At 40.9% G+C, this 12,081-nt stretch overlaps 1 protein-coding gene across 1 annotated transcript; it reads left to right on the top strand.

The window, feature by feature from the left end:
* Positions 1–779: 779 nt before the first annotated feature.
* mmachc (metabolism of cobalamin associated C) lies at positions 780–7,469 on the top strand. The gene is made up of 5 exons (XM_008277468.1): positions 780–874; positions 3,456–3,653; positions 4,581–4,733; positions 4,834–5,010; positions 6,015–7,469. The coding sequence occupies exons 1-5, from the start codon at positions 785–787 to the stop codon at positions 6,195–6,197; spliced, it is 801 nt and encodes a 266-aa protein (XP_008275690.1). The 5' UTR covers positions 780–784; the 3' UTR covers positions 6,198–7,469.
* The last annotated feature ends 4,612 nt before the right edge of the window (positions 7,470–12,081 follow it).

Here is a 12,081-nt window from a genome sequence, read left to right as displayed (position 1 = left end):
TGTACGTTTCCATTTTTCAGTGACGGTTATCAGCTGCCACACAGGTAAACGTAGCTTCTGTCGGAGGTGCCAGAATGTGCGATAATCTAATTGGATTGCTCAGCTTGTCCGCGGGGAATATATACTGATTTGAAATGCAGGCGATGCTGGATCCTCCTGCTCCAGGACGCTTAATGCTAACAGAGACGGAGCGAAATGCGCAACAAATACACACACAGGCACAGCAAGTGTTAAACAGGAGATGTTGGCGTAACGTTAACCCGAGCTAATGTCTGTTAGCAGCAGTTTTACGACGCTTCGAACTATCTGGCTTCATGACGTTTGTGTTTTAGTTGGCCAAAAAAAGCACATTTATCGCCTCAGAAACTCTTAACGATATCTGCCTTTGCTAAAAACTTAAACGCTGTCTCTGGAATATAAACACACACATTAATTATTAAATACATAAATACCAATATTTCTGCTAGCTGGCTAACCAGGCTACTCACAGAAAACACTGCGACTCCACTTTTAAATCCAGGAGCCCGTAATAACAACGTGATGACGTACGTCGTACGCATAGGGGGCTTCTGGGTAGTGTAGTTATTAGCTGTTGTAGGTTAAGCTCGTCAATTACAAAATTACAATGCCGCTTATTAAAATATATAGAATGTGTTATTTCGAATACTAGTTTAGTTAAAATAAATTATTTTAAAAACAACCAAAAGATTACCTTATTTTCTGACATTGGCCGGTCAAAGAACATCATATCCCACAATCCAAAGCTCCATGTTGACATGCAACAATGGCGGCTTCCACTGTCAATGTGGAAAGTATAAGAGGACTCTTGGACGACTGTTTAACAAAGCTGGGCTTTGAAGTGTATCCTCTAAAGGTACAGTGGCACGACATTTTTTTTTTATAGCGTGTTGCTTTGACAGTAAAACGGACTACAAAGTGTGAGAAATGTAGTTTAGTACCTGCTTGCCTTCAACTAGGACTGAGAGGGGAGGAGTTGTAAAGGGCAGTCAATTCTGAAAGTAAAATATTTCATGTACTTAATTTCAGTATTTAAATTTCGAATGAATGTTCGTGTAGCGAATATAAATGTGTATACCGGTGTACAGTACGGTAGAGCAGACTACTATTAGGTTGCCTTAGGTTTTAGTCAGGTAAAGGCAAAGCAAATTACCATTCATGTTAGGGCTGCATGGTAACAAGGTAATAACATGACATTGCCATACGTTGTTTTCCTAAAATATATAATGCTGATGATTTGAGTTTTTTTTTTTTTTTTTTTGCATGTGCATCTGCATAGTAACATTTTGAAAATATTTAAAAAGCAGTTTTGAACTTTTCTTTTACTTTGTTACACTGACGGAGGGATCCAAAATAGTGTTTTGCCTAAATGGTATTGAGATCTGGCTTGGCACTAATCATCCAGAGCTTCGTGGTGCTGATTTAAATGGTCAAATTAGTCCTGTTGCCTCATGTGGTGGCAACAATTGCAAGACACTGCCGTGAGCGTGCCTGTTTTTGGTTAACATAATTTCTACACAATTCATGTTGCAATTCTTTTTGCAATATATTCTTCCTTCACAGTATTTCTCCGCTGTTTTTCATACATTTTGCTTTGCACATGTGGTGCCTGCGTGTCAACATACTCTTTGTTTTCTGAATAAAGGCAAATAACACTGCATTCAAGAACCTTTCAATCAGAATGCATTTGGTTATAAAAGACAGACATCTCTTAATGATAATAATAATAATTGATCAGATGTATATAGCGTTTTTCTAGACACTCAAAAACTTGTACATTAGAGATAGAAAATGAGAACTGTGGGAGTCTTTTTGTATAAAGCAGCAAAGAAAGTTGATATCTGAATTTTTTTATAGCCTTTCTGCCTTTATTAGATAGGACAATTTAGAGAGAGCGAGAGGAAAGTGGGGGACAAGAATGGGGAAAGGACTTGCAGCAAAGGGCCATGAGCGTGATTCGAACCCATGTCCGCTGCATCGGGGACTATAACCCCTGAACATGGGTCGCCATCTCAACCAGGTGAGCTACAGCGGCGGCCCTGTACAGACTTCTTTTACTCACTTCTTTCACAGTGTACAAAGAAATGAAGCAGAATTCCTTTTTGAAAGCACAGTATGAAATTTGCAAGTATAAAATAGAGCAGCTAGTAGAAAAAAATAGTGTGTACAAGTGTATCTGTGAAGAGGTGAAGGACAAAAAAGAGTGAGAGGTCTGTGTCTGATAAGAACTTTGTTTGTGTTTCTTCTTTGAGAGATCAGAAGATGTCTAGCAAAAAACTTGCTCAGCATTTGGCAGCCTTATCTTGATGCCAAGTTGGTCCAAGTACAGTCCAGAAAAGTTTGATCAGGAATATCTTCTGTGGAAGAGTAGCAGCCAAGAAACCTCTTTTTGGGATGGGAAGCAGGGCTAAAAGGCTGAAACATGCAAAAGCTCACTAAGATTGGAGTGAAAATCAATAGAAAACAGCACAGTGGAGTGATGAAGCAAAGGGTGAAATATTCTGGTCCAATAGTCAATAATATGTGAGAAGAGGAGTTCGACAGAGACACAAGAACGAGTGCTTGCAGCCTTCGATGAAACATGGTGGAGGAGCTGTTGTGGTTTCTGGCTGTATTCTTTCCTGTGGTCTTGGACATATTGTCCAAATTGATGGAATCATGAATGCTGAAAAGTACACACAAATTTTGATCCCTTTTACCATTTGATTTTGGTCAGTTTTCTTGTGTTTTTACAACAGTGTACTTGTTTCCTGTTTTCTTTTTGTCTCTTAAAGAATAGACAGAAAAATAAATATGGTCATTACAACCTTTGCAAAAACAGAAACCCGATAAGTGGCTGAAGACTTTTGCATTGTATATTTTCCACATACTGTTCAGGTGACTGGCTTCTTAGTGTTTACTCATTGTCCTTACTTGTTTTTCCCCTGTCATGCAGTTTGTCTCGATATGTTAGCAGGCTGATTAAAAAAACACTGACTGCGCCATTTCTTATTAATGGGAGTCTTACCTATTGGTTGGCAGATAAAGTATCTGAAACACTCTGATTTGAAAGAATATACATTCTTTATTAATGCATGGATAAATGAACAAAGCAAGAAAATGATGTATTGCTGTACACGGTGTGTATTTTATTGCTCTTAACAAATTGCTGTCTTTATCCACACAGTAATAAAGGCTTTTTATAGTTAAAATCATTGTGTCTCGGATTAAGGGTCAAATAATCATATTAGATAAAAGGATATTTTCCCAAATTGTTCAGCCCTTCCTCAGAGACTCTTTGGAATTTAATTTATCTGATATGGGACAGTTATTATTCTTCATCTTTACTGAGTACGAGACTAGAGCTCCTGATTTAGTATTTTCTTAACTTTTAGGCATCTAACATTGTTGTTTTTGACCCAGTGCAGCACTAATCATATTTTCCTTCATGTTTACAGGTTGGTTGGTACAACTCTCTGCTGCCTGCCACTCTGCACCTGTCCTACCCAGATGACACCTTGGCTATGGTGGTTCTCAGCACTCCTGCGATGTTTGAACAAGCCTTCCTGCCCTTCATGGAGCAGAGGGGCTGCCGGGGGCTTTCTGACCCCATAGACCAATGTGTCCGACAGTGTGTCACCTCTGCTGTCTCACAGGTGAGGGTGGAAGATTGTGATAGAGGGGAGAAAAGATTAGATTATACGGTTGGTTTGGGGTAGGATTAATATTGATGTACTGTATATGCATTGTGAGAGAGTAGTAGTAGGTGTGAATGACTACATACATCCCTGCAAACTGAATGGGGCCATCGAAAAGGTCCCAGCTTGCAGTAGAACTTGAGAAAAATCCTGCATGAAAAAAGTCAGTCCACTGTATAAAATTTAAAGGAGTTACTCTGATGTGCAGCTCCAAAAAGACAACTGTAGTTGGGAGAGTAGGAAAGTAAATGGAAATGTTGCAGTTATGGTGAAGAAATCCTGCAACAGTGTGCTTTCGGAAGATGTATGCTGTGGTCCACTGTGCCATCCCCTTGTATAAAATAAAAAACATAATCTACTGACTATCTATATCTATTTTCCTGGTCCAAATCAAATCAAGTTTACTTATATAGCAGGTTTAAAAACAACAAGAGTTGACCGAAGTACTGTTCATGTCAAGAGTCAGGCAGCAACAAGCAATACATTTGTAAAAGTAAAATGATATATAATAATAAAACAATGCAAAACTGGATAACAAGCTGTAAGATCAAAGTTTAGGATTAAAAAAAGGAAAAAAATCAGGACCATTAAAAACTACCAAATGGCAACGAAAACATGTACGTCTTGAGATTTTACTTAGAAATGTCAAAGGCACAAAGAAGGAGGAACTTCTTATTGCAAGAGGAAGGCTATTTCAACCTTTGGAGCTGCTACAACAAAGGCTCGATCTCCCCTCACCCACCAGCCTCGATCGTGGAATAGTTAACAACAACTGTTCTGAGGATCTGAGAGACTTTGATGTAGAGTAGGGGCAGAGAAGTTCAGAAATCTAGCAATGACATCTAAATATTCTCTTTTTTCTCCTCACCTCTTCTCTCCCTGTAGTGTTTTCCAGAACAGAAAGTCGATGTGAGGTTCGACTATGAGCTGCTGCCCAGCAGGAAGCCGAAGTTCTTGGCGCAGACTGCCGCACACGTATCTGGAGCTACTTTCTACTACCAACAGTCTGACGTCACAGACCAACCGTGGGCTGGAAAAGTAAAGCTGCTCTTGGTTTTTTTTTTTTGTCTGGAATGTCCTTGGTTGCTGATAAGGTACATTTCTCATCTTCTCACCTTTTTGATCTGTTCGTCTGCAGAAAATGTACGGAGTGTGCGTGCATCCCAGGTTTGGAGGTTGGTTCGCCATCAGAGCTCTGCTGGTGTTTGGAGATGTGACGGTGGGATCTGAACTGGTGCAGCCTCTTCCTCCTGACTGTGTGCCTTCCAGAGAGGCCAGGATACAGCTGCTGGAGGCTTTCAACTTTCACTGGCAGGTACAGCAGTAAAGCTCTTTTAAAAATAATACCTGTGGCAGACACAATAAAGAGACAGCACCAAACTGTTTCATGCCAAAGCTCCCCAGACAGATGGCCTTTAGATAAGAGAACACCCGTGTGATGGAGGTTTGTTGTCTTTTGAGCCCCCTTCTGAGAGGAATTCAGTTGTCTGTGCTGTAGGAAATGAGACGAAGTAGAGTCGGTGACATATGAATTAACTTTTTTATATTTAGACTAAAAGAAGGAAGGTATTCACATCAAATGACACATAAAAATACAAGTTTTCAACATGTAATTAAACGATTTGCCAGTCACAATAAGTGATTTAACTAACACATCATCAAAAACAGACCATCCCCAGCGTGAAGCATGGTGGTGGCAGCATCATGACTCTGGAAGGCTTATAAAGGTAGAGGGTAAAATGAATGCAGTAAAGCAAGGGAAAATCCTGGAGGACAACCTGATGAAGTCTGCAAGAGAACTGGAATAAGATTTGTTTCCCAATAAGACAATGACCTGAAACAAACAACCAAAACTACACAGAAATGGTTTAAAGACAACAAAGTGAATATTCTGGAGTCACCGAGTCAGAACCCAAACCTCAATCCTGTTGCGAATTTATGGTTGGACTTGAAAATGGCTGTTAACTCGTAATCCCTGTGTAACATGACAGAACTTTAGCAGTTCTGCAAAGAAGAACTGGATAAAATTGCACATCCAGATGTGCAATGCTGATTGAAACCAGTCCGCACAGGCGCAATGCTGTAACTACGGCCAAAAACTTTAATTGGCCATGATTCAGTGTTTAAAAGTATAAAAGAGGAAAACTTCCAAGGGATGTGAATACTTTTTGTAGGCACATTATTATTGTAATTGATGTATTTTTGACTTGTTTTTATTGGATAATTTTAGTTTTATTTAACTGCTTTTTTTTTTTTGACCATGCTACGGTATGCCAAATTAGTGTATCACTAGGAATTCTTTCTGTTTTCCGTTGTCAGGACTGGAGCTACCGAGACATTGTCCCTCCGGTCCAGACCTACTCTGAGAAACAGAAGGACTACTTCCTCACTCCCCCTGCTCAGCGTTCTTCTCTGCTCAAGGCTTGGGGCTTTCTGCAGAGTGAAGATGATCAACCTGATCCCACCTCAGACACACAGAGTCCAGCGAACGGACACGGCTGAAAACAAAGACCAGCCGAACTGTGGCAGCTTGCGGGAAGCTTCATTTATTATTTAATTGAATCCAGATCGACCAGCTGCATATCAACATGTAAGCTTTCATGCTGATTTAAGGCTGTCAGGTTTTGGGTGAAAGCTTATCAGGGATAATAAGCTAAGAAGGGATACTTGAATATTTGTGTTCAGTTTTTCATCAGATGTTGCCACTACTTTAAAAAGCCCATATTATGCAGGTTTGCAGGTACATCATTTCATTTGGGGAGTCTGCTAAAATATGTTTGCATGCTTTAATGTGCCAAAAACACATTCATCTTTTCTGACATTGCTGCAGCACCTTTTTTCACCTGAGCTTCTGCCTCTTTTAGATCCAGTCTAGTGTGATCGGTCAACTTGCTCAATGCAAACAAGCCAGTGTTGGTTACATATTGTAACCCCGGATCTCTGAGTATAAAAGATACCACATAGCAAGAAAAAGATGGCAGACTACGAAAAATCTGTTCATTCTTTGTGTTAACGACGAAGCAATCTGGCGTTATGCAAATGTACTACACAGTGATGTAAATAAGGAACAGAAAAAAACCCTGGACTTTAAATGAGGTGTGTCAGGCTGGTAAGGAGTTGAGTTTTCTGTGGGAATGACTCCGTTTGACGTTCATTTAGGCCTGTGTAAGTCTACACGAAACACGAAAGGAAAGCAAAAACCCCAAAAAGCATAATATGGGCTCTTTAAATCCCATGTCCTATTTGCCTGTTTAATAAGCATCTCCCTCTGAGCTGTGTTCCTAAAAGCAGTGATAAACGCAGCTTCTGTTTGTACCCATCGTTTTTGTTATGTGTTTGACAGCAGCAGTACCTCTCCTGTTGTTGTTGTTGTTGTATAACGGATGATAAATAACGTTGAGTGGATGTTTGCTGAAAGTAGTCTGTCCTGCTCAGCAAAGCAGGACTCAACGTCTGCCGTGTTTTGAAGAGGAACGCACTTTATATGCTTGTTTGGCAGATCTCTTTCAAAGTATAGAATGTAATAGCCTAGAGTAGCAACGGGAACTTTATTTCAAAGTTTGGGTGAATCATATATGAACTCATGGGGTTTTAAATTTGGAAAAAATACTTTTTAAAAAACATTTTTCTACAGTATTTGATTTACTGCTGAGGCCTTGACAGTGAAGAATACATAGCCATGTGTTATGGGATGAGCCATAATTAAAACCAATCAAGGTGCAACAGTATTTGTCTTTTGTATTTTGTGAAAGTATAATAAAGAAGAGAAATGCAGAGTGAATAATTCAGCTGAAAGGGTCGAGCTCATACAGCAGGCTCGTGTTCAGAGGTCTGACATTCAATCAAGACAATACAACTTATTGTAGCATTCGTCCTTCAAACATTACACACACTGCTTTCCCACGAAGATAACAGTCGAGGAGTGTCAATAATACAGCTTGCAGTCAAAACCAGACTATAACAACAGTTACACCAAGGCCATGGTTGTTGTATGATAAATTCACTACAAGGAAAAGTAGAAAAGGAAATTTTACTACAGCATTGGGTAACGTTGGTTTAAATTGTGGTTTTAAGATGTTTTCGTCCACACAAATATAAAGGAGATGCATTTAATACAAAATATCAAACTCCTACAACAAAAATATCAATATTTCTTGAGCAGAACAACGATCCTGTTCCCGGAGCACCTTCTCTCCACTATCCAGAGTAATGCTGATTATGTTTGATTCTGGTTTTTTTTTTTTTACGTTTAAGGTTTTACAATTCCAGTTTAATTCACCTCGGCTGCAGAAAATAGAATTTCAACAATCAAACAGCTGGAAAATTGTTTAGATTGCTGCCATGAGCACTGTGACACTCAGCAGGAGATAAATCCATCCATCCATTCATCTCTCTCCAGTATTAATTGCTCCCATTGTACTGTCTTTGTGTCCGCTTTACTAGCCGACACTCAGCTTGATGCATTATAGATGTGAGCTGCCTCTGCCCCCCCCCCCCCCCCGTCCCGCTGACATACTGACGACTTTCAACTGTGACTAACCCTTCTGCCAGCTGGTCAGCAGCACCCAACGCAAAGCAGCAACTGTGGGCAGTTTGTCCAATTTATATTTTGATATGAATCTAAGTTACCAGCTCCACCGGTCAGCGAGGGGTTAAGTGCAGCAGCACTCTGCAGCAGCGACTCAGCGCGGGTTGCATTCCAACACCTCTAGGTGTCGCTGCTGTCCTCCTGGTAATGCGGGGCGAAGGGGGGGGTTTGTGCTGCTGTTTCTGAAGCATCTGCAAACGTTCAGCACTTGATAAAGTCAATACTGACTGCAGATAAGCTGCATTGTAAAGTAAACCATTTGCACACTGTAGCTGCTCACATAACTGTTTGATGGTGAAGTTTCATTTAGGCGCCTCGACTCTCCCTCCTGCCTTCACTCTTTGCTTCCATCAGTTGTGACTTTTTTCATCCCCTCACTGAGCTATCTATTGCTTCATTTCACATTTTATGTTCATTGCAACACCACCTCCCTCCCTCTCTCTCTCGCTCTCTCTCTCCCCCCATCTCACCCCCTCTCCCTCTTATTGCATCTTTCTCCTCACCCCCTTCTCCCTCCCGTGCTATTCTGTCTATCTGTGTACTGAATCAGCATTTCAGAGCAGTATGCCGCAGGCCTGCAGAGAGCCAGACCATGGAGTTAATTATACTCCCACAGATACTCGATCTCTCCCCCCTATCCCCCCTTCTGTTGCTCCATCTCACCTCTCTCTCTCCCCTTTCTCCCTCTTTTCTTTTTCTCACTTTCTCTCTCCGTCTCTTTTTCGATGTGTCAGTAAACTCTGCAGTTCAATTCTCAGCCCCAACATAAGCTTCTAAGAGAACCTCATTACCCATAATTGCAACATCCAAATAACCTTTTCATTGTCTGCTCTAAATTCCCTCCAGAAAATATTATGTTAAGACTTACACGCAATGCTTCTCCTATTTTTCATTTATTTTTTGAAACAGTTCAAGTCAGTGAGGCAGAATTACGTAACTAAAAGTTGATTATATTAAACTGAGGCACAGTTTTGCGTGCTACATTTTCAAGGAGCCTTAAAGCACAAAAAATTGGCACAAAACTAGACAAGAAAAAGCAAGAAGGCGCAGAAAGCCTTGGCAGAATGATGCTCTTCATGCAGTTTTTTTTTTTGTCTTCCTCGCTTCTTCGGTTACTTTTGAACCCCAGACATTCATTTTGAAGAGGTGGAGGGATAATATTTTTTGACAGTGTGAGAAGACAACTCTTTAACAGTTCTCAAGTCTCTGCTGCTGCTGCTGGATTCGATTTTGTCCTCAGAAGTGCGTAGTTTGCCTCACTTCACTGCAGCTGGGAAAACGCTAATATCTGGTAGGGGAATATTTAGGTTGCATGCTGGAGATGAAGCAAAAAAAAAAAGAAGGAAGAGTGAAGAGGGATACTCCCGGTGATCCAGCTCTCTCTTTTTTCTTTTTTTGCTTCTTCTGTTCAGTATCCTGCAGGAAAACCACAGTGCAGCTCGAGTTCTGGCAGGCGATGCTGCACCGGCGAGCTCTCGTGGTTCCTGTGCTGTTGCAGGACTGCAGAGGCAATTCTGGAGGAGAAAAGCTCAAATGTTTCTGCCACAACAAAGCAAGGAACAAAAACAACTCTCATGGCTGTCATTATCTGCGGTTTTAGTAAATGCTGCATTGAGGAGTTTTGGAGGTGCAATCTTATAAAAAAAATTTTTTAAAAAGGCTTGCAAATCCTACAAACTGTGGTGCATTGTTACATGTCATAAAAGATAATGAGAAACTTTCCACACTGATGCACACAAAAGCAACGGACGAAAGCAACTCTCGTGTCTGTCATGCTTTGCAGTTTTAACAAATGCTGCAGGAAGCATTTTGGAAGTATAATCTTATAGAAAATCCAACAAAATGTGGTGCGTGGCTACTGTTGATGGAAGAAAATGAGTTCAGCATCAGTCCATGTTAGAAGTTTAACTGGATGCTGCTTCTCTACCAGTAAAATCAAAAGACTGAAAAGCAAATACTGGGCAGTAATTGCATGTTTGTGAGCAGCACAAATTATCCAGAGCAGATATAGTTTTGGGCAGAGATAAAAGAGAAAAGAGAGAGAGAGAGAGAAAAAAAAGAAAAGATGAGTGGTGTTTCATGAGTTGTGGATCAGTGAAGCAGTGTTTTCCGCCCACAGACATCAGCTAACAAGAAGAGAGGGGAAAGGCCAGCAGCGTACCAGCAACAGAGGAGGAACTGAGAGCTGAGTGGGGGGGAGAGGAAAGGACCGACATCCAGAGAATTTAGTATTTTTAATTTAATATTTATAATGCTATTTAGGATTCAAGATGTTTTAGGGAAAAAAAGGGGGGAGACTGGAAACACTGAGTTTTTAAATATTATGAGATTTATGAGAAACATGTAGGAGCTTAATTATCTCTTTCTGTGTTTCCTGCACTTCCTATCTCTGCTTACTCAGACAAAATAGTCTCATATTTTCTCAAAGGGGCCCGTCTCTCTTTAAACCACTTCAGTGTGTATGTGTGTGTTTCCAGAGGTTTTAAATTTTTAAAAACCGGCTCCTTATCAGTTTCTTGGCTTAGCATAATTAACTAGTCCCTCTGCCTCAGAATTCCCCCCCTGCAGCCAATCGGTTGTTGGTCGGTGGCTGCGGAGTCCAATGGATGAGGAGAGGGAGTGGTCAGCCAGGGGATGGAGGGAAGAAAGAAAGAGAGAGAGAGAGAGAGTGGACAAGCAGAGGACCATCCAATTATCTCGTTATCAGGCTCGACCAGGCGCTAAAACTAGAAATCCTCCCTCTCCACACACCCACAAACACTTAACACACGTGTTAAATAAACCATCAGATATATTCAGAAATCGCAGAATCAAATCCATCCCATCACAATCCTCCATCTTTTATTTCCTCTCCATCTCCCTACGAATGTGCGCTGAGCACATTTAGCGCATCAGAAAGAAACACGAGTTTGGCCGTTTGGGTCCTCGTGCAAACAGAAAGCAAGTCACTAATGTGCAGCAGGCAACGGCAGGGCAAATGATCATAGTTGTTCATGTGGTGGAAAACGCTGCGAGCGACCTCGGAGCTACTGGGATGTCCACATATGTGCATAAACTTACTTGCTGGTGTGTTTTATGTGTTGCAATAGTTCCTTTTGTGGTTGAAGAGTGAACAAAAGCCAGAGCTTTGGAGGAAACACGTAGCCAAAGATGCTTCAACGACAACATTCACCTGACACCCCGTCATCTCCTGCAACAGAGCCACGCAGGAGAGGAGGATTAGCCTGGGCTGAGGTTCCCCTTACATAATCCACCGTTTTAGATTAACTTCATACCCCTGAGTATGTGATATATTTAACCATTTTAGAACACACAGGAGAACTGCAGGGAACTACAGAGGATAGTTGTCATTTATGACATGAAGGACTCGGCGTTTCTGTCCGTCCTGCACCTCGTGGTTCAGCTGTGGGAGTTCAGTTCGGGAGAATACAGTGAAACAGCAGCACAAATACAGTTTACAAAGTGACTCAGTAATATCAGTTATACAGCATTCTAAGATTAGATCATCAGTTAACAACCAAACAAGCCTGTAGCAGCAGAACCACTGAGCGTATTGAAATCAGATGGACATTATGAATTTAACATTGCATGTACAAGTGAAGGTTTGTAAATGGTTGAACTTTCATATCTGTCCACAGAATGTAATACATAAACACAACCTGCAGTCTTAGTTAGCTTAGCATAAAGTCTGGAAACATCTCGTTTGCATCCGTCCAGAAGATAGCAACATTTACATGAAGCCAAAATCATCTTTCTCATTACAAAGAAAACCTGCCTGCTCTTTAAAGCCGGGGTAAG

Source organism: Stegastes partitus, unplaced genomic scaffold, assembly GCF_000690725.1.
Source record: "Stegastes partitus isolate 25-593 unplaced genomic scaffold, Stegastes_partitus-1.0.2 Scaffold98, whole genome shotgun sequence".
NCBI classification, from domain to species: domain Eukaryota; kingdom Metazoa; phylum Chordata; class Actinopteri; family Pomacentridae; genus Stegastes; species Stegastes partitus.
The sequence above is the reverse complement of the archived record's forward strand: the minus strand, read 5'-3'. Positions and strand labels throughout refer to the sequence as shown.

What these genes read in the sequence shown, in the direction of transcription:
- mmachc (XM_008277468.1), top strand. Translation starts at nt 785, where the DNA reads ATGGCGGCTTCCACTGTCAATGTGGAAAGTATAAGAGGACTCTTGGAC. An exon ending in TCACCTCTGCTGTCTCACAG is followed by an intron (nt 3,654 to 4,580) that starts GTGAGGGTGGAA and finishes CTCTCCCTGTAG; the next exon opens with TGTTTTCCAGAACAGAAAGT. An exon ending in ACCAACCGTGGGCTGGAAAA is followed by an intron (nt 4,734 to 4,833) that starts GTAAAGCTGCTC and finishes GTTCGTCTGCAG; the next exon opens with AAAATGTACGGAGTGTGCGT.